We start from the raw sequence: 18,410 nt of genomic DNA, 5'->3' as shown, positions 1-18,410 counted from the left end.
ACATGTAAAATAGTAAAAGCGGGTCAGGAAACATAACTTAAACTTTAGTCCCAAGTTGTTGGTTTTAAGTGTGTGTAGTATTTGTATAAAAAGTCCATAATGGGGATCCCTGGGTGGCACAGCGGTTTGGCGCCTGCCTTTGGCCCAGGGCGCGATCCTGGAGACCCGGGATCGAATCCCACATCGGGCTCCTGGTGCATGGAGCCTGCTTCTCCCTCTGCCTATGTCTCTGCCTCTCTCTCTCTCTCTCTCTCTGACTATCATAAATAAATAAAAAATTAAAAAAAAAGTCCATAATGTGGGACGCCTGGGTGCCTCAGCAGTTGAGCATCTGTCTTTGGCTCAGGGCATGATCCCAGAATCCAGGATTGAGCCCCCACCAGGCTCCCTGTGAGGAGCCTGCTTCTCCCTCTCCCTATGTCTCTGCCTCTTTCTGTGTCTCTCATGAATCAATAAATAAAATCTCTTTTCAAAAAGTTCATAAAGTTACATATCTAAATATTAGCAGTGGCAAACAACATTGCAGGTGACTTTTTCCTTTTCTTTATATCTTTCTATAAGTGTCTGCAGTAAACTTAAACTTCTATACTTGGGGGAAATAATATAGCATCCATTTTTTGTAACAGTACTTCATGCACATTGCCAGGGTAATGCCCGCAATAGCCAGGAGGCTAGGGGCTACTTAAAGGAAAGGTCTGTTACTTTAATATGGTGTGAACAAGAGATGTTCTTTTCTCAAACTCTACCACTTTCTTTCACTCTATGTTGGAGTTGTAATATTTTGCCCAAAGTAACTAATTTTGCCTAGAGTTATGAAGAAAACATTAATTCATTCACCTGGAGCCAATTTCAGGGAACTCTAGTTTCATGGCAGGCCTGCAGAGCACCTAGTAGAATAACCGAAATGCAAGTGTCAGAAAAGGCAGAACTATGCTTCCTTCAGGCCTTCCGGAAATCCTCTCCTGTCCCAAATCCCTCCCTCTCAGCTGGGAGGGCTGAAGAAGGCTCAGGTGTCTCCAGTGGGAAGAGGGTGGGGCCACACCCCGTTTTCTGCTATAAAAAAAAAAAAGCATAGCGGCATCTACCCACCTACCTGGCTGATTTGGTGGTACGTTTGGCCATGGCATGCAAACAGAAAGGAGATGGTGGGAGTCCCTCAAGCTGGTTTAGTGCAGATTGGAGGTGAGTAATCTTGGCAGCAGAGGGAGGGGACACAATGGCCTTATCTGCTGAAATTCATTCCTTCTTAACTCTCCCCAATCCCTTTTCAGCACCTACAGGTCACTTTCTTTATTCTTCATCCTTGTGACTTCAGTGAACTCAGTAGGTGTTATGCAGTTGGTGAATCCCATCTTCCCAGGTATGCCTGTTGGGTGGGGGAAATGCCCTTAGCCTCTCTTAAACAGGTTGCAACTACAGAGCCAGAAAACCTAATCATGGCTTAGACAATATCCACTCACCCTTTCTTAACTTGATCAAGTCACTAGATTTTTCCATTGCTTACCTATGGCTTGCTATGCTGGCTAAACAGAAGATCTTGTGAAACACCTGTACTACTTTCTACTCCCTCATTGCCTCAAGCTCTGTGGTATCCAAAGACCAGCAAAACACAATGCTAAGTGCCCATCTTCAGGAACAGATATTTTCAAACACAAACCCATGCTTAAGGAAAGCATCAACATAATAGACAAAAATTGGAGCTGTTCCTCTTAGAATTTTTCAAACTTTCACCTGAGCAAGAGGATGTAGAGTAGCAGATCATAGGCAGAATTTAGCCTTTAAAAAGCATCCTTGAGCTTATGTAGGGCACTTTTTTGAAGTTTATTTAAGTAATCTCTACATTCAATGTGGAGTTTGAACTCCTAGCCCTAAAATCAAGAGCCTCACAGGCTCTTCTGACTGAGCCAGCCAGGTGACCCATGTAGGACGTTTTTAAAACTTCAAGATGGAAAGTCTTTAGACACAACATTTGTTCTCCAGTTCTTTACAGACCTATCATCTCCACCTCCATTAGCCTCACCGTCAAGGTTCTAGTCATATAAGTATGCATGGTTAACCCTATTTTAGGCTTAACTCTGGAAAACTTCAGAAAGCTCCAGGCATTTAATTAATACCTTCCTTATAGTATTTTGCATTGTAGTGATCTTTCTCACGAACCTGTGAGCTACTTGAGAATAGGGGTCAAGGTTTGCCTCTCTCAACTGTTGTTCCTTGATGCCTGTTGGAGAGGAGATGCACCCATACACTTTTTTAGGAATCCTGCCTCCTATGGTTCAAAGATACTCCCAAATGCTTTCTTTGCTCTCCAGGTACTGTCATTTGCCATGAAAATAGAATGACAGTGGAATTTCCAAGTGATCTTGGCACCAAAAAATGGCATGCATCTGTGGTGGGTAAGTAATATGTATATTCTTAATCTTGCCTCAAAGCTAGCCCCATTTTTCAGGTGCCACATACTCTGGAACAACTGGCATCCAATTCCCATGATACCACAGGGGTCCCTGATTTGCATGATGTCACCAGGAGTGGGAGACCTTGTTTCCTTAAAAACTCGTCTTCTCTCAGAATCAATGGGAAATTTTTATTTATTTTTTTAATAATAAACTTATCTTTTATTGGTGTTCAATTTGCCAACATACAGAATAACACCCAGTGCTCATCCCATCAAGTGCCCCCCTCAGTGCCGGCCACCGATTCACCCCCACCCCCGCCCTCCTCCCCTTCCACCACCCCTAATTCATTTCCCAGAGTTAGGAGTCTTCATGTTCTGTCTCCCTTTCTGATATTTCCTACCCATTTCTTCTCCAATGGGAAATTTTTAGCTGCAAATTACAGCATCTCTCAAAACTTGGGTCATAACATCCAGATGGGACAATAAAAAACAAAGTGATTTGAAGTAGCTTAGAAATGGATTGGCAGTCTTGACTATGTTGCTTTGGTTTACTTTGTCACTGAAACGTACTTTTTGGCCATCTTCTCTGGCTTCTGTAGATCCATTTAGTTTTGAATTGTTGAACTGTACTTCTATCCTGGACCCAGAAAAGCTCACCCTGAAGGCCCCATATGAGACCTGTAGCAGGAGAGTGGTAAGTATTTGCTCTGAGGAGTGATTTGGGAAGTAATAACCTAGTAGTTACTACTAGTAACCCTACTACTTAAGGATACAGACCTGAGAGGAGAGCATTTATTCTCAACCAGGGGTGGTGAGTGTTCATGGTGGTGATGGTTGGTTGGTTTTTATCTTTTGTTTTTGTTTTGTCTGCCCAGACGATATTTGGTACTGTTTGGAAACACTTTGAAGACCTTATTGGCTGTCACAATTGGAGTGGGGGGTTGTCTGTACAAGCTGAGGTTGCTGATAAACAGCCTACATTGCACAGGGTGGTCTCCTTTAATAGGAATTTCAGGCCTGAAAAGCCAGTAATACTGAGGTTGAGAAACCCTGAACTTGGGGCCTTGCTGTGAGTCCCAGCTTTGCCACTATCTAGTTGTGATCTCTAGCAAGTGAGCTAACCTTTCTAAGCTTTTGCTTGTTCATTGGAATAGGGAAATCATGGTACTCTCTCCACAAGGTATCTAAAGATGAATGATATGATGCAGATGAACTTGGCACAGCACCAAGATACAACAAATGCTCAAAACAAGCTATTTTGATCTGTAACCTCCATGGAAAATGCAAGGCTATTTTGGTGCTGGCAAACAGAACTGCTATGCTATAAAAACAGGTGTGGGAAAGCAAGCAGCAGCTGAGCAATAGGGTTTTCTCTATTGCCAAGCAACAGTACTGCCTAATCAGAGTTATTGGGACCAGTAAAAGAAACCTCTCAAACGGTTCTCGAGCTTGTAGTAGGCAAAGAACCACTTGGGGAATTGAGAAAGTATAGATGTGGTTCATTTAATTGATTTAAGTCTGGGGTATATCTTAGAAATCTGCATATGTAACTGGCCACTTGATCGAATTCCACAGTGAAGAACTTCAGTAATTTTTCCTTTCTGAAATAGCCCTTCCCAACTTGTAGAGCTTAGAGTTGCTTTCCTTTAAACCAAAGGCCTACAAACTATAACTTATGGATGGCCACATTTAGTCCATAGTGTGCATAAGCATAATGGTCCTTGAGCTAAGAATGGTTAAAGTTTTTTTTTTGTTTTGTTTTAGGACTTAAAAAGAAAACAACATGTGCTAGAAATCATAAATGGCCTAAAAAGCCTAAAATACTTACTAATACTTTATAGAAAAAGGGTGACTGTTCCTTACTAGAAACGGTTCTCTAAACCAGGGTAAATACTGGCTTTGCCAAAAAACCTGGCTCTGTCCAGCCCCCAGAATAATGGCTGCCACATAAGTTACATAAGTGCTCAGTGCATGTTTGACTGACTTGGGCAGAGGCCCCAGATTAGCCAGAACCATGATATTCAGACAAAGGTAAGTGTCAAGAAGAACTCAAAAATAAAACCCTAATTCCTGAAGCTCAAGCAACTATTTGCTGCGAAGACAGGAGTCTTTACTGGGATATCTAAAAGGGTTAGCTATAGAGTCTCTTGGTATAAGAATCAGGTACCTTTCAGAAACTGTGGTACTGGTAACCTCAAGAGGTTTGCCCCTCAGTTAGGTCCAATGGTATTCTGGGATCACCTTTCCCATGGAGGTCCCCGTACTTACTGTTCTTACTATGCCATTTGCACTCAGCTTGGCCAGCATCAGATGGCCATCAGACTCACGGACAACAATGCTGCTTCAAGAAATAAGGCTTTCACGTATCAGATCAGCTGTCCAGTTATGCAAGCAGAAGAAACCCATGAGCATGCAGGATCCACAATCTGCACAAAAGACTCCATGTCTGTGAGTGAAGCAGGCTAACTGCTTCTCATGGTGACTACAGGGGAAATGAGGTGGTTTACACAGCTGGGGTTAGGAACAGGATCAGGATTGCAATCCTATCTTCACTACGAATTTGTTTGATTTTTTTTGGGGGGGGTGGTGGTGGTGGTGATTTCTTAACCACACTGAGCCTTATTTCCAAGCCCAAAGTAGGGGACAATGATACCACATTAGGGTGGTGCTGAGAATTAACTGAGAGGGTATATATAGTGCTCAACACATCATACCTGGCAGTAGAAAGGATTCCGTTGGTAACTGCAATCACATTAATAATCATTTGAACAAACTGAGTACTTATCATGTCCCAGGCTCTATGCCAGATAGGATATAGTACAAAAGCAAAACAGCCCAATTACATACTCATGGATATTTTTACTCTAACATAACTAAAATTGACAATGGACAAAATACCTTCATACTTTGTTCTAATAATGGTAAAACTGCATGGTTTGACCTAATTCTTGACTTCTATGGACAAAGCTTAAAATGTACACCTAAGAATCCAATGTCTCAAAATTGGAAGGAAGCTTAGATCTTCCAGTTTCCTTTTGGCATCAGAAGTTCAGAGATGAAATTGTCTAAGGGCACAGCTAGTTTTTATGACTGGGCCTGTGCCTCTTATTCCCCACAATCAGACCTCTTGGCATACGAAATACACAGTAGTTGCTCCAGATGTTTTGCACATACTGTCAGGTAGCATGATCTCAGAAACTTTCTTTTCCAAATCAAAGCCTCACATCATGGTTTCGTTTCTTCCAGTTTACCTTTAACATTATTCCTGGCATGGCTGATGAAAATACGGTATGGAAATAACTTTTTCAATTACAGAGCTAAGTAACCTTTTGTTCTATAGTAAAGGTGACTTAACTTCAACCCTGATTAAAATAGACAAATAGTCTTGAGGTTAAGGTGAGCACTAGCCTTCTAAATGAAACTTCTGTCTTCAGAATCCCATTGGTGGGAAATGGATGATGGAGGTGGATGATGCAAAAGCTCAAAATCTGACTCTTCGGGAGGCCTTGATGCAAGGATATAATTTCCTGTTTGATAGCCACAGGCTCAGTGTCCAAGTGTCATTCAATGCCACTGGAGTCACTCACTACATGGTAGGTGTGAATCTTCTTTTACTACCACCCAAGCACAGACCAATATTTCTAAGTCCAAGTGTGATCTCAACCAGGTCCTCAAAATTGAGAATAAAATGGATTTAAGAGTATCTTAATGCCTTCCATGTGCTAAGCACTGCACTGAGGACTAAAGATATAAGGGTGAACAAAACAGATCTGTTCTTCCCATAGATGTAGACTGACTCTATAATGTGATAGAGGGTAGTACTAAAATCTTCTAGGAGTCAAGATGCTCTGGCTTATTTTCCTGTAATACGATTCTACTGTAGGATTTGGCACTTTTGGAGTCAACAATCAAGACACTAAGTTAAAGGAGTTACTGTGCCAAAGTACTTTGAACAGGTCCTGGCACCTAGGCAAGCACTTAAATGCCAACCATTTTAACAAGAACAGCCCTGTTAAACATGGAATATAAATGGAGTGCAGAGTCCTATAAGCATTTTCTCTGAATACTATTACCATAAAAATCAGCTTTTGCTCACCTATGCCTAGAAATCACCTATAGGTTCTAATAGACCATACTAAATTGCCAGATGTTATGAAATACAACATTCTAAAACTAAAACACCTGATGAGCATTCACTGGACAAAATGCTTAAATTCTACACCAGCCAAAATAGTGCCCAATACTTGAGTGTTTGCCCTGATGATTCTTTTAGCATTGGTTAGAGATTCAAGTAAACCGATGTCTTTCAAAAAATGTTTCTCTCCCTACCTACCCCAACCCTCAGCAAGGTAACAGTCACCTCTACACAGTGCCTCTGAAGCTTATACACACATCTCCTGGGCAGAAGATCATCTTAACAACACGAGTAATTTGTATGTCAGGTAAGGTCCTAGGAAAGGGCAACTGCTGTTGTGGAAGACACTATTATGGAAGCTTAAAGCTGATCTCGGGCATTGTGTTGGCCACTCCCTCTAGATCCCATGACCTGTAATGCCACACACATGACCCTCACCATACCAGAGTTTCCTGGGAAACTACAGTCTGTGAGATTTGAAAACAGGAACTTTGCTGTAAGCCAACTGCACAACCATGGGATTGATAAAGAAGAATTAAATGGCTTGAGATTACACTTCAGCAAATCTCTTCTCAAAATGAACGTACGTTCCTATCATGAACCACTGAGATTTATGGAAGCAGGACTTGAAGCCCAGTCTCTCGGTAACCCTGATATAGCTGATGACTTGTCCATAAATTCTAACTGTCCATATAATGGATTCAAACTCTGGAAGGAAGGCCTCATTTGATCACTTTGCCTAAGTGAATTCTCAAGTAACTGAAATTTACCCTCAAACACCAAGCCTCTTTAAACCACTGCAAGAGGTTTTTGTGTGTGTGTTTTGGTTTTGGTTTTCCCTCAGCTCATTGAATTGCTTTTAAGTTGCTAATGATGACCCTCTGACACCCTTTTAAAAACAGGACAGTTTGATCCAAACAAGTGTCCTCAACTGTTCCCACTGAGGCCAGTCTTGACTGAAGCAATTGCCAGGGACACCAGAGAGTAATCTTATGTCAGAGTATGTGTGTTTTGCAATAACATCTGACAACATTTGTAGAGTCCTTTTTACTCAGACCTGGCTTGGCAGAGCACTCAGCTCTTTGGAATTTGATCTGTTAATTCAGGCTTTAGTGTCTAGTACAAAGAGCATGCAGAGCTGGGTATTTCAGGGCATGAGTTTAAAGCAATAAATTTCCTGCCTAGGAAAGCATCCTGATCTGGAGCAAGTGATAGGCTCTCTCTTGTTCTGGTTTAAAGGGAAACCAGATTAATTCTGGAGTGTGCCCTACAGGTATTCAGTGTACTTCCTGCCTGCCTCACTGTGGACTGTTCTGGGCCCCAATGGCTGTGGCTGCTAATTGACATTCTTGTCTCCTTTCAGTCCTCTGAAAAATGCCTACCCTATCAGTTCTACTTAGCATCACTCAAGCTGACCTTTGCCTTTGAACGGGACACGGTTTCCACAGTGGTTTATCCTGAGTGTGTTTGTGAGCCACCAGTTACTATAGGTAAGAAACCTTTTCTCCTTTATCTCTTGTATATGTGGGAAAACATATAGAAGTTCAGACTCTGTATTGTTTATACTTTGAGGAAACTGATCAGAGCAGAAGTCTCGGTGTAGCTGCTATAACAGGGCCACAAGAAGATAATATTTCCAAAATACACATATGGAGAGATCTTACTATAATGAATCCATGTTTAAGTAGTCTGGATATATTCTGCATTATAAGCCTAAGCTCCCCATATAAATAAGATTGGTTCAAATCTGCAACTAGGACTACAAAATTTTAAAAGACTTTTTATGCCTACAGATTTTTTCAAGGATGTGGAGTTAGGTATTTCTTGTTCGATATTGGCTCTGCCCCTATGCTTCTTATTTTCTGACCCATATCCGGTCAAGCTAATGGGAAAAACTAGTTCCTGCATTAATTAACCCCACCTCCACCCCTCATTCCCTTTTCCAAACCACTCAGGATTTGAGCCTTGAAACAAGGGATATATTGACACAAGGCATTACACCTGAACCCATAATCTGACCCTCAACTCACTTGAGCCCCTCAGGGTTTTCTCACAGGTCTCCTCATCAACACATGAAGGTTGGTAGGTCTGCCATATTAGTGGTCATTTATTTCTTTAAACTCTTACCACAATCTAGTTACAGGTGACCTGTGTACCCAGGATGGGTTTATGGATGTCAAGGTCTACAGCCACCAAACAAAACCAGCTCTAAACTTGGATACCCTCAGAGTGGGAGACTCCTCCTGCCAACCTACTTTCAAGGCTCCATCACAAGGGTTGACACTGTTTCACATCCCCCTAAATGGATGTGGAACAAGACTTAAGGTAAGTGCCGGCAGAATGAGAAGCGTTCAGACTAGATTGTAAAACCACTGGTCACCCACTTCTAACCTTTCTCTAATCTTAAGTTCAAAGGTGACACAGTCATCTATGAAAATGAAATACATGCTCTCTGGACAGATCTCCCTCCAAGCACAATTTCCAGAGATAGTGAATTCAGGTGTGATACAACTGCTACTTCGTAAGCTCCACGTTAAATGAAAGCAGTCTTCTAAACTAAAATTCTTCATACTACTTTGCCCCTCCCCTCGTTACAGAATGACTGTGAAGTGCCATTACAGCAGAGATGACCTGCTGATAAATACCAATGTCCAAAGTCTTCCTCCTCCCGTGGCCTCAGTGAGGCCTGGTCCACTTGCCTTAATCCTGCAAACCTACCCAGGTGAGACATCACAACTTAAGAAATCCTACTTAAATACTTTTAGAGAAATCTTTCCTAACTTGAATTTTCTGATGCTGCCACACTAATGGAACAGTAGTGATGCCTTAGCTCCCACTACAACCATCAACCACTTGAGTACTAAGGAGGTTTCCATTCCATTTCAGATAAATCCTATTTGCGACCCTATGGGGATAAGGAATATCCTGTGGTGAGATACCTCCGCCAACCAATTTACCTGGAAGTGAAAGTCCTAAATAGGGCTGACCCCAACATCAAGCTGGTCTTAGATGATTGCTGGGCAACACCCACCATGGACCCAGCCTCACTCCCCCAGTGGAATATTGTCATGGATGGGTAGGTATTCTCTATCCATAAGGTAACTCTCAGTTAATAAAAAATAAGTGAAGGGACACCTGGCTGGCTCAGTTGGTAGAATATGCAACTCTTAATCTCTGGGTTCTGAGTTTGAGCCCCATGTTGGGTGTAGAGATCACTTAAAATCTTTTAAAGATTTATTTATTCATGAGAGACCCACAAAGGCAGAGACATGGACAGAGGGAGAAGCAGGCTCCCCGCAGGGAGTCTGATGCAGGACTCGATTCTGGGATCCCAGGATCATGCCCTGAGCCAAAGGCAGATGCTCAACCACTGAGGTGTCCCCACTTAAAGTCTTTAAAAAGTATTGCCAGTGAAGAGAAGATAAAACGCTCTTGGGTTTCAGAAGAGCACTAGTCACAAAGGCCCTGATCTTTGTGTTCATTAGTAACCAATCCTTGGTCCAATAGCAGGACTCATGCTTTCCTCTTACCCTTGAATCTAAAAGAATCCGATCCTCCCCAAGGATGTCTGGCCCTAAGACTCTTTATGTGGAGAGAAAAGATGTCCAGTTCATATTCTACAATGTTCCAGGCATGGTGCTATATATGCCACATGCATTATTTGAACCTCATCACTCTGTACAAGACAATAGGCACCTGACTTCATGAAGAAACCCAAGCTTGCTGCTTAATAAATTGCCCAAAGTAATTGGTAAATGGTGGCATTTGAATGCCTATCTAACTATGGCCTGCATAACATAATGCTCTGAAGTTGTGACTATATACACTCACAAATTGGTGTTTGTCCTCTAAGCTCTGACTTCAGGGACCTGCACCTGGAAAACCCTATACTATCATCTCCCTTGCTAAGCTCTTAAGCTCCAGGTACATTCCTGTCCCAGGACTACACGTAGTCCCCCCGAACACACAATTTTCTGTATATGTATAGCTACCATCATAGAGATAAAATAGCAGGAGTTATCTACCTTTTGTCACTGACCTTTACTAACTGCCTAGACATAACTGGTACTCACATTAGTAGGAAGAATTAAGCCAGTGTCATCAAGAACTCATATAAAACTTGTAGCTCTTTATAGGTGTAGCTGGCAAACAAATAGGTACTTAAATCCTATAGGTTAGAAAAACTAGCATGTACAACTGATGACTTTTTTTGATAGACCACACCAGAAAGCATACTAATTAAAAGATAAAGGTAGAAGGTAGAACAATTCTGAAGGTGTTTGAATACGTGGCTGTATCTGGGCAAATATGGAGTTAAACTTTGGGGGAAATGTGGCTGATGTTCTTCCCTGGTATATGCCTCCTAGCTGTGAATACAATCTGGACAACTACAGAACCACCTTCCATCCAGTTGGCTCCTCTGTGACCTACCCTACTCACTATCAGAGGTTTGATGTGAAGACCTTTGCCTTTATATCAGAGGCCCAAGTGCTTTCTAGCCTGGTAAGCGATTAAGTCACCTGGGACTGTTTGAATGTGAGTGCATCGGTTCCACTTAACTCTTCTTCTATCTCCAGGTCTACTTCCACTGCACCGCATTAATCTGCAATCGACTGTCTCCTGACTCCCCTCTGTGTTCTGTGACTTGCCCTGTATCATCCAGGCACAGGCGAGGTAAAAATTTCAAGTCCTCCTTACCATGAGTCCTCAAAGCAAGCATTATCCTTTCACAATTGGAAACCTCAAGAATAAGGGCTCTGGGGTGCCTGGCTGACTCAGTCAGGATCTGATTCTTGATCTCAGGGTTGTGGGTTTGAACCCCATGTGTGGTACAGAGTTCACATAAGTTTGTTTGTTTTTTTTCTAAGTGAAGTCTTCACTGGGACTCTTAACTCAATTCCAAGAAACCTTCTCATCCCAGTCTGCCCTAGTCCTATAAGGCTGAAATGGCAAGTTCTTGATCAGATGATGGGCAAGTTTGGTTTTGCACATGGACTGGAGCCTGATCTTTCACAGACGTGACTCTCCAAAGTTACTATTCTAGATTCTAGGTGGACTGAGAAATTAATCTTCAGATATTGTTTCTCCTGCAAAGGTTGGGAAAACCCATATAGAGCAGGGAACTCCATGCCAATGTGCTCTAAGAAGTCCATTGACATACCTTTACTAGTCACTATTCCAGAGGGTCAGACACAACAGTTTTCTATCTCCAGCCACAGACAGTACTGAAGAAGAGAAGATGATAGTAAGTCTCCCGGGACCCATCCTCCTGTTGGCAGACAGCTCTTCACTCAGAGGTATGGTTTTAAAGCCTAGGGCACTTCCTGGACTCAAGTTCTTAGTTTTATGTTAAATTAACTATGCATAAATACATGCTTATGGTAATCCAAAGCAATAAAGACTAAGTCTCTCTTCCTAGCCATACCTTTGTTAACTCTCCTATGTACTTTTCCAAAAATCACCCTTAAAAAAAAATCTCTTAATGCAAGTAGAATTATCATATATCCTACCTACTTATAATTTTTTTAACTTGTTTTAACCACTTTATCTGTTTGGAGAGCTACCTCCCTGCTAACAGCTATATAGAATCCCATCCACGTGGCTCTGTCTCAGCCATGGTCCTCATTCATGGATATCTAGATTACTTCCAGTTTTGTCACTAATGCTGCGATACGATCCTTTTAAATCTTTGCCTACTACACCAATTCAGGATACCCATTTGTTTGTTTGGGGTTTTTTGTTTGTTTTGGTCTTAGCCCAAATTGGAGGGGGCAAGGAGAAAGAATCTCAAGTAGACTTCAGCTGAGCATGGAGCCTAACTTGGGACTCCAAATAGAAGACCCTGAGATTACAGCCTGAGCCAAAATCAAGAGTCGGGTGCTTAACTGACTGTACCACCCAGGCATCCTCAGGATATCTTTCTAGAAGTGAAACTATTAGGTCAGAAGGCATGTGACTTAACATTGCCAAACTTTAGTCTGTACTAGATTCTGTTTCTGTTAATATCCCATATTATCATCCCAGAACATCTTAATTTGAGGCCTACAATTTTAAAGTAAGCTGTATTAAATCCCTAACAACCTGCAAGAAATCATGCCCTTAGAACCATCTCTACTAGTGCCATAACGTTAGTTAAATAGGCTGGAACAGTAAGGTTCTTTCCAGGTGTCAGCTCATCTGATTTTAGATTAATAAAAGTGAGTAGGAAGTGGGAACAGCCACGGGAGCAGAGAGCAGGATGTTGACTTAAAGAGTAAGCCTATATATACCGTTATAAGTTACCCAAATGAGTCCTTTGAACCTTAATCTTACTTCTCTGGGGAGCCTCAGGCTTCAACTTAGGCCTTTTGATTTAAATGATCTTAAGACTTTAATGTCTGCTTCCTTCCTAGATGGTGTGGACTCAAAAGGGCACAGGGCTGCTGGATATGTTGCTTTTAAAACTGTAGTGGCTGTGGCTGCCTTAGCAGGCCTTGTGGCTGCTCTAGGTCTCATCATCTATCTGTGTAAGAAAAGAACCATGGTGTTAAATCACTAAGGATTTTCAAATAAAGTGTCTGTTAAAGTAAGCTGCTTGCTTGTACCTCATTAAACTTCAATGGAGTTCAAGGATTGTTTCTTGCTGTCAACTTGAAGAGGGAATATAGAACCTTTCCACAATCCTGATGGGCTTTGGCTGTGTAACGTGAATAAGGAAATTGAGGACTTAATTGCTTCCTGTTAAGCTTTTTCTGACCCCGCTGCCAAAACTGGCAGTGCCAGAAAATTCAACCAGCAGTGGGTCTTAGCTACAGCCCAGCTCTGGGGATGCCTTTAGGTAACTTTAGTCTTCTACCCTCCATTCATATATGCAAGGTGCAGAAACAAGAAGTCACCCTTAGTCATTGGCAGGATTTCCTTTCCCTAGAAGGGCAGGGTAACCAGGTGTTCCCAAGGAATTCATCTAGTGTTCTGCTTCAATTTTCCCTAACTCAAATTACTCTTTGAAAGAAACTTCCCCTGAGAACTTGAGGTATTCACTTACATTCTTCCTTGTACTCCTCATGCAATCTGAGACCAGTTATCTCCCTTAGGGCATGGAAAAGAATATAAGGTTCTAGTTTTCTTAGGGACAGTTAAAACATTCCCAGTCTCATTATGACTCCACAGCTGTACACCAGCCGTTTAGCTGAGCCTGGAGAGCTGCTTTCCCACTACCTACACTTGATTATTCCCTCCACTTGAGCCTTTTCCCTGAGGGTCCCCCATCTTCTATGCTGTAATTGTATTGAAAGAACCAGTGTTTGCTTCACACTGTAACTCTAACAGACTATCTTCAAGATAACTAATACAGAAAATAACTTGCTTGTATCCTTCAAATAGAAAACGGCTGACTCTAAACCAGAAACTTTCCTAGGAAAAGTCTTAAAGCTTTCAAATACCTATACATGGCTGGGAGGTTAAAACAGTCTTCAGTGTTCTTCAGTCTTCAACCCTTAACTGGTCGTAGTCTATATTCTGGCTTTTTAAAAACCTTCTTGAGGAAAGAATATTATATATGAATAGTGGATTCTTTTTCTTCCAATACACCTTTTTCATTCTACATCCTTTCATTAGATTTACGTGGTAGAACTTAGCGGCAATGAGGGGAAGGAAACCACTCACATTGTGTGAAAGATCTGGTCTTTCTAGAATGATAAAAGTCAAGGCTTCTAGACTGTAATAGTAGTCAAAAGTTCAAGTTATCTCATCAAAGCCATTATTTGGCTATTTCTTTACAAGGGAATATCATTTGCTAATGATAAAAAGTCTTGGAGTCAAGCTCTTCTGTGGTGGTCAAGTTAGTGTTACACATTACAACTAGAAACCTGGTATGTACTGGGCTTGTTAAAATGGCATTTAAAAGTTAGCCATTTGGGATGCCTGGATGGCTCAGCGGTTTAGCATCTGCCTTCGGCTCAGGGCATGATCCTGGGGTCCTCTCTCTCTCCCTTTCTGTGCCTCTCATGAATAAATAAAATATTTTTTAAAAAGTTGGCCACTTAAGAAGCTTCCTGATCCACTGTGGTAGGCCGAATAATGGCAACCCCAACAGATCCATATCCTATCCCCCAGAATCTGAATATTATCTCTACATAGTCCCAAATGGACTTTGCAGATGCGGCTAAGGACCTTGACATGGAGATATTATCCACTAAGGCCCGATCACATGGGTCCTTATAAAAAGGACAGAAGGATCAGAGTCAGAAGTCCCAATGGAAGCAGAAATCAGAGTGCTGTGGGCCACAAGCCACAGAATATGGTCAGTCTCTATTAGCTGGGGATGGCAAGGAAATGGATCTCCCCTAAAGACCCACGGAACTTTAGCCCCTGCTGCCCCATTTGGGACTTCTGAATTCCAGAGTTATAAAATAACCTGTGTTTTAAGCCACTAAATTTGTATTAATTTGTTCCAACAACAATAGGAAATAATCTCTAATCAGTCCCTGCTGACAACACTTTGATAGAGCTGCACACATTTTACACAGAAGAGCAACTTAAGCCCTAGGATAGCTTGTCCAAGATCTATCTTGAGGATGGAGCTGGAGCTTCTCATCTCTAAGTTGTTCTGTTTGTGTAGTGTCATAGGTCAGGATCAAAGTGACCTGGCCTCCAGGCTGCCCCCACAGCAGGCATGGTTCTGATGTTTGCCACAAATGCTAGAACTGAGAGAAAAGCTAAGCTAGCTGTGGAGCAGCTGCTGGGATGAACACTTGTTGCCATGGTAGCCTGGCACAGGTACAAGGAGTGATTGACTAAAGTCATGTTCTTAACTGAAGGTACACATCCTACTGTACATGGGGGAGGCAGCCTCACTGTGTGTGGAAAGAGTGAGTGTTGGATAAAGCTATGTGCTAGAAGAGAGATTCTTAATCAGGCATACATATTTTGAAAAATATGTCATGTCCTGACCCCACCTACTAAACTAGAATCTTTGGAGGGGGATTTAACATGTTTAGGCTCTGTGGGAGGCCAAAGAATGGCCCCAAAATATCTATGTCCTAATCTCAGAAACCTGTGAAGATTACCTTCCATGGGAAGAGGGACTTTGCATACATGATTAATTTAAAAGTCCTGAATGGGGAGATTATCTGGATTATCCAGGTAGGCCCTAACTGCAATCACAGGGATCCCTATAAGAGAAAGGGTGAGATCTGACCACAGAAACAATAAGGCAGTGTGACAATGGCAGCAGGAACTGGAGTGATGCAGTGTGAGGCCAAAGGAGGGGCTACCAGCTAAGGAAAACATAGACACCAGAACCTAAAGGAGTCCAGAAAAAGGACTCTCCCCTAGAGCCTCCAGAAGGAACCAGCCTCACTGGCACCTTGACTTTAGCACAGTGAAATTGATTGCAAACTTCTGACCCCCAGAATAAATCAGTCATTTTTAAGCTACTGAGAGCTTGTGGTAGTTTGTTATAGCAGCAAGAGGAAACTGATACAAGCTCCTCCAGTGATTCAGACATACACCCCTGGGTAAGAATCACTGTATTAGACAAAGGCAGAGGCCGGCAAACTTTGTCACAGACAATGTGTTACAAACAGACATTGTTGCTTATACACAGGAACTAAGAACAAGGGAGCAGTTTATTGTTTCAAGGACTTGGTGGATTCAAGTTGCAACTAGCTTCATTTCTAACCCATAGAATATTCTGGTGGAATTGAGGAATTACTGAGAACACAAGTCCATCCTGAGATGGGAATTGAAGTTGGAAGCCACTGAAGTACCAGAATGTGGATTACCTTTGATGGCGGTCACTACTGTGCCTATAAGCAGAGAATCCATGGAGTTAGCATTGCTTCTCGCTTGAAGGAGGTGGTGCATGAAGTGGGAAGCTACCTCACTGTGGACAGGACAGCAGGGCAGCAGAAAGTAGAACATGCAGTGCCTGGCATATCCACACTCTTGATCAGAGCAGCTTCCACTTGCTGAGTCAATGGACTCCAGTGGACTCCAGTGTATGGGTTGGATTATTAGGTAGTTTAAGTACTGCTTCTCTTGAGAGTAGATGTCCTGCCAGAGGTTAGAGTTCCAGCTAACTTCTCCATGGCCCTGACCTTGGATCACACAACATTCAACGAACCTTGCTTTGTGAGTAAACACAACTAAAACACTCAGTGCACCAGGACTGATGGTGTAGAGTAGGCTGCACCTTTTCTTCCCCCTTTCTTCTCCTGTGATATTGTGATTTACAGTGAAAAATAGATATTTGGTCTTTGAGCCATCTAGCACACAGCTCCTAAAACCCTGGGAATTTCTGAAGTGTTGGAGCTATTAAGGAGCCTTTTGTTACATTATTAAAGAACTTTGGGAAACCACCAGATAACCTAGGGGAGGGGGCTGGTTGCCAGGGAAACCAATCTTGAATAGAGGGTAGGAACTTTCAGTCTCACTCCCTTGACTTCTAGAACTTGGCCAGTGACTTAACCAATCACGCCTACATAATGAAGCTTCCATTAAAACCTAAAAGCAGAGGGTTCAGAGAGCTTCCAGGTTGGAAGACACAGGGAGATTTGGGGAGAGTGGTGCTTTCAGAAAGGATGTGGAAGTTCCTTGTCCTTTCACCATCCCTATCCATTTCTTCCATCGGGCAGTTCCCGAGTTACATCCTTTAATAATAAACCAGTGATCTAGTAAGCACACTGTTTCTCTGAGTTCTGTGAGACACTCTAGTAACTCTAGCAAATCAATCAAACCCAAGGAGGGTGTCATCAGAACCTCCCATCTGTAGCCAGACCATCAGAAGCACAGGTAACCACCTGGACTTGTGACTGGCAACCGAAGCTGGGTGCTATCTCCAGGTAGATAGTGACAGAATTGAGTTGAATTGTTGGACACCGAGATGGTGCCAGAGAATTTCTTGGTGTGGGGAAATCCCCATACACATTGGAATTGGATCCCAGAATCCTCGTTCTCTCCCATCCCCATCTTCCCTAATAAAAGAACTTGGACTCTGTTCTGGAATGGCACAGTATATCCCTAGGGATATACCCTGATTGGGCTAAATAATCCAGATTAAAGCTCAATCCCCTTGCAGACCAGCTACCAGCAGGCATATGGTTCTGTTCAATGAAATCGAAAGGGGTATTAGAAAGGGGGTATCTGTCTTTTTCTTCTTTGTTTTTTTAAAAAAAGAAAAAAGCATGTAAGTCTAACTCCTTTTCTTTCTGCTTGTGGATGTGGTTGTGTGACATTGTGATTCTTTGAGCTGTGACAGCCATTTTGTGACCATGTGGAAACAAGCCTAATGATGCTATTTGAGAATGGTAGAGTAAAACATGGAAAACCTAGATTCCTAATTACTTTATTGTGCTTCCTGAATCAACCCTGAAATCACTTGCATCTTGCTAAAAAGAAAACCACAGGCCCCCAAAGGGAGTAACTCATACAAGGCCAATTCATCAAACCAGAGCTTAATACTTAATCTAACTGCAATTAGATTAAGTATTTCCCCCAGAAATGAAGTCTTAACTGATCAGTCAGGACTTTTCTAGTCAGCATCAATGAGGTAATCTGTCACATGGGCCCTCTCCCTTCCCCAAAGAAAGATAAGGTCATCTGTGTAATACTTCCAGAGCTTCCCACTAAGGGAAAGTGACTTTGCCTAAAACAATATTTTCTTTTGCTAATAACTTCTTTGCCCCACACTCCTTCCTATAAAAACCTTCAATTTTGTACAGCTCCTTAGAGCTCCCCTCTACTTGCTAGATGGAATTCATGACTCACTTCATAAAACCAATTAGATCCTCAAGTTTACTCAGTTGTAATTTTGTTCTTTAACAATCCTTCATGTTTAGTGAGATGCTAAAGATTCCTATTTTTAAGGGCGGCAGTTTGTTTCTTGTAGGTAAAAACATTCAA

General features: G+C 42.1%; 1 protein-coding gene across 1 annotated transcript; it reads left to right on the top strand.

Annotated features, from left to right (window-relative positions):
- Positions 1-1,120: 1,120 nt before the first annotated feature.
- On the top strand, positions 1,121-13,065 carry ZP2 (zona pellucida glycoprotein 2). Its single transcript, XM_055340829.1, has 18 exons — positions 1,121-1,182; positions 1,272-1,360; positions 2,310-2,393; positions 2,992-3,086; positions 4,688-4,840; positions 5,639-5,680; positions 5,827-5,985; positions 6,738-6,834; positions 6,929-7,110; positions 7,891-8,017; positions 8,665-8,852; positions 8,936-9,027; positions 9,125-9,249; positions 9,414-9,603; positions 10,895-11,030; positions 11,105-11,201; positions 11,741-11,824; positions 12,920-13,065. The coding sequence occupies exons 1-18, from the start codon at positions 1,121-1,123 to the stop codon at positions 13,063-13,065; spliced, it is 2,148 nt and encodes a 715-aa protein (XP_055196804.1).
- Positions 13,066-18,410: the final 5,345 nt, after the last annotated feature.

Source organism: Nyctereutes procyonoides, unplaced genomic scaffold (genome assembly GCF_905146905.1).
Source record: "Nyctereutes procyonoides isolate TBG_1078 unplaced genomic scaffold, NYPRO_anot_genome, whole genome shotgun sequence".
Taxonomy (NCBI): Eukaryota; Metazoa; Chordata; class Mammalia; order Carnivora; family Canidae; genus Nyctereutes; species Nyctereutes procyonoides.
The sequence above is the reverse complement of the archived record's forward strand: the minus strand, read 5'-3'. Positions and strand labels throughout refer to the sequence as shown.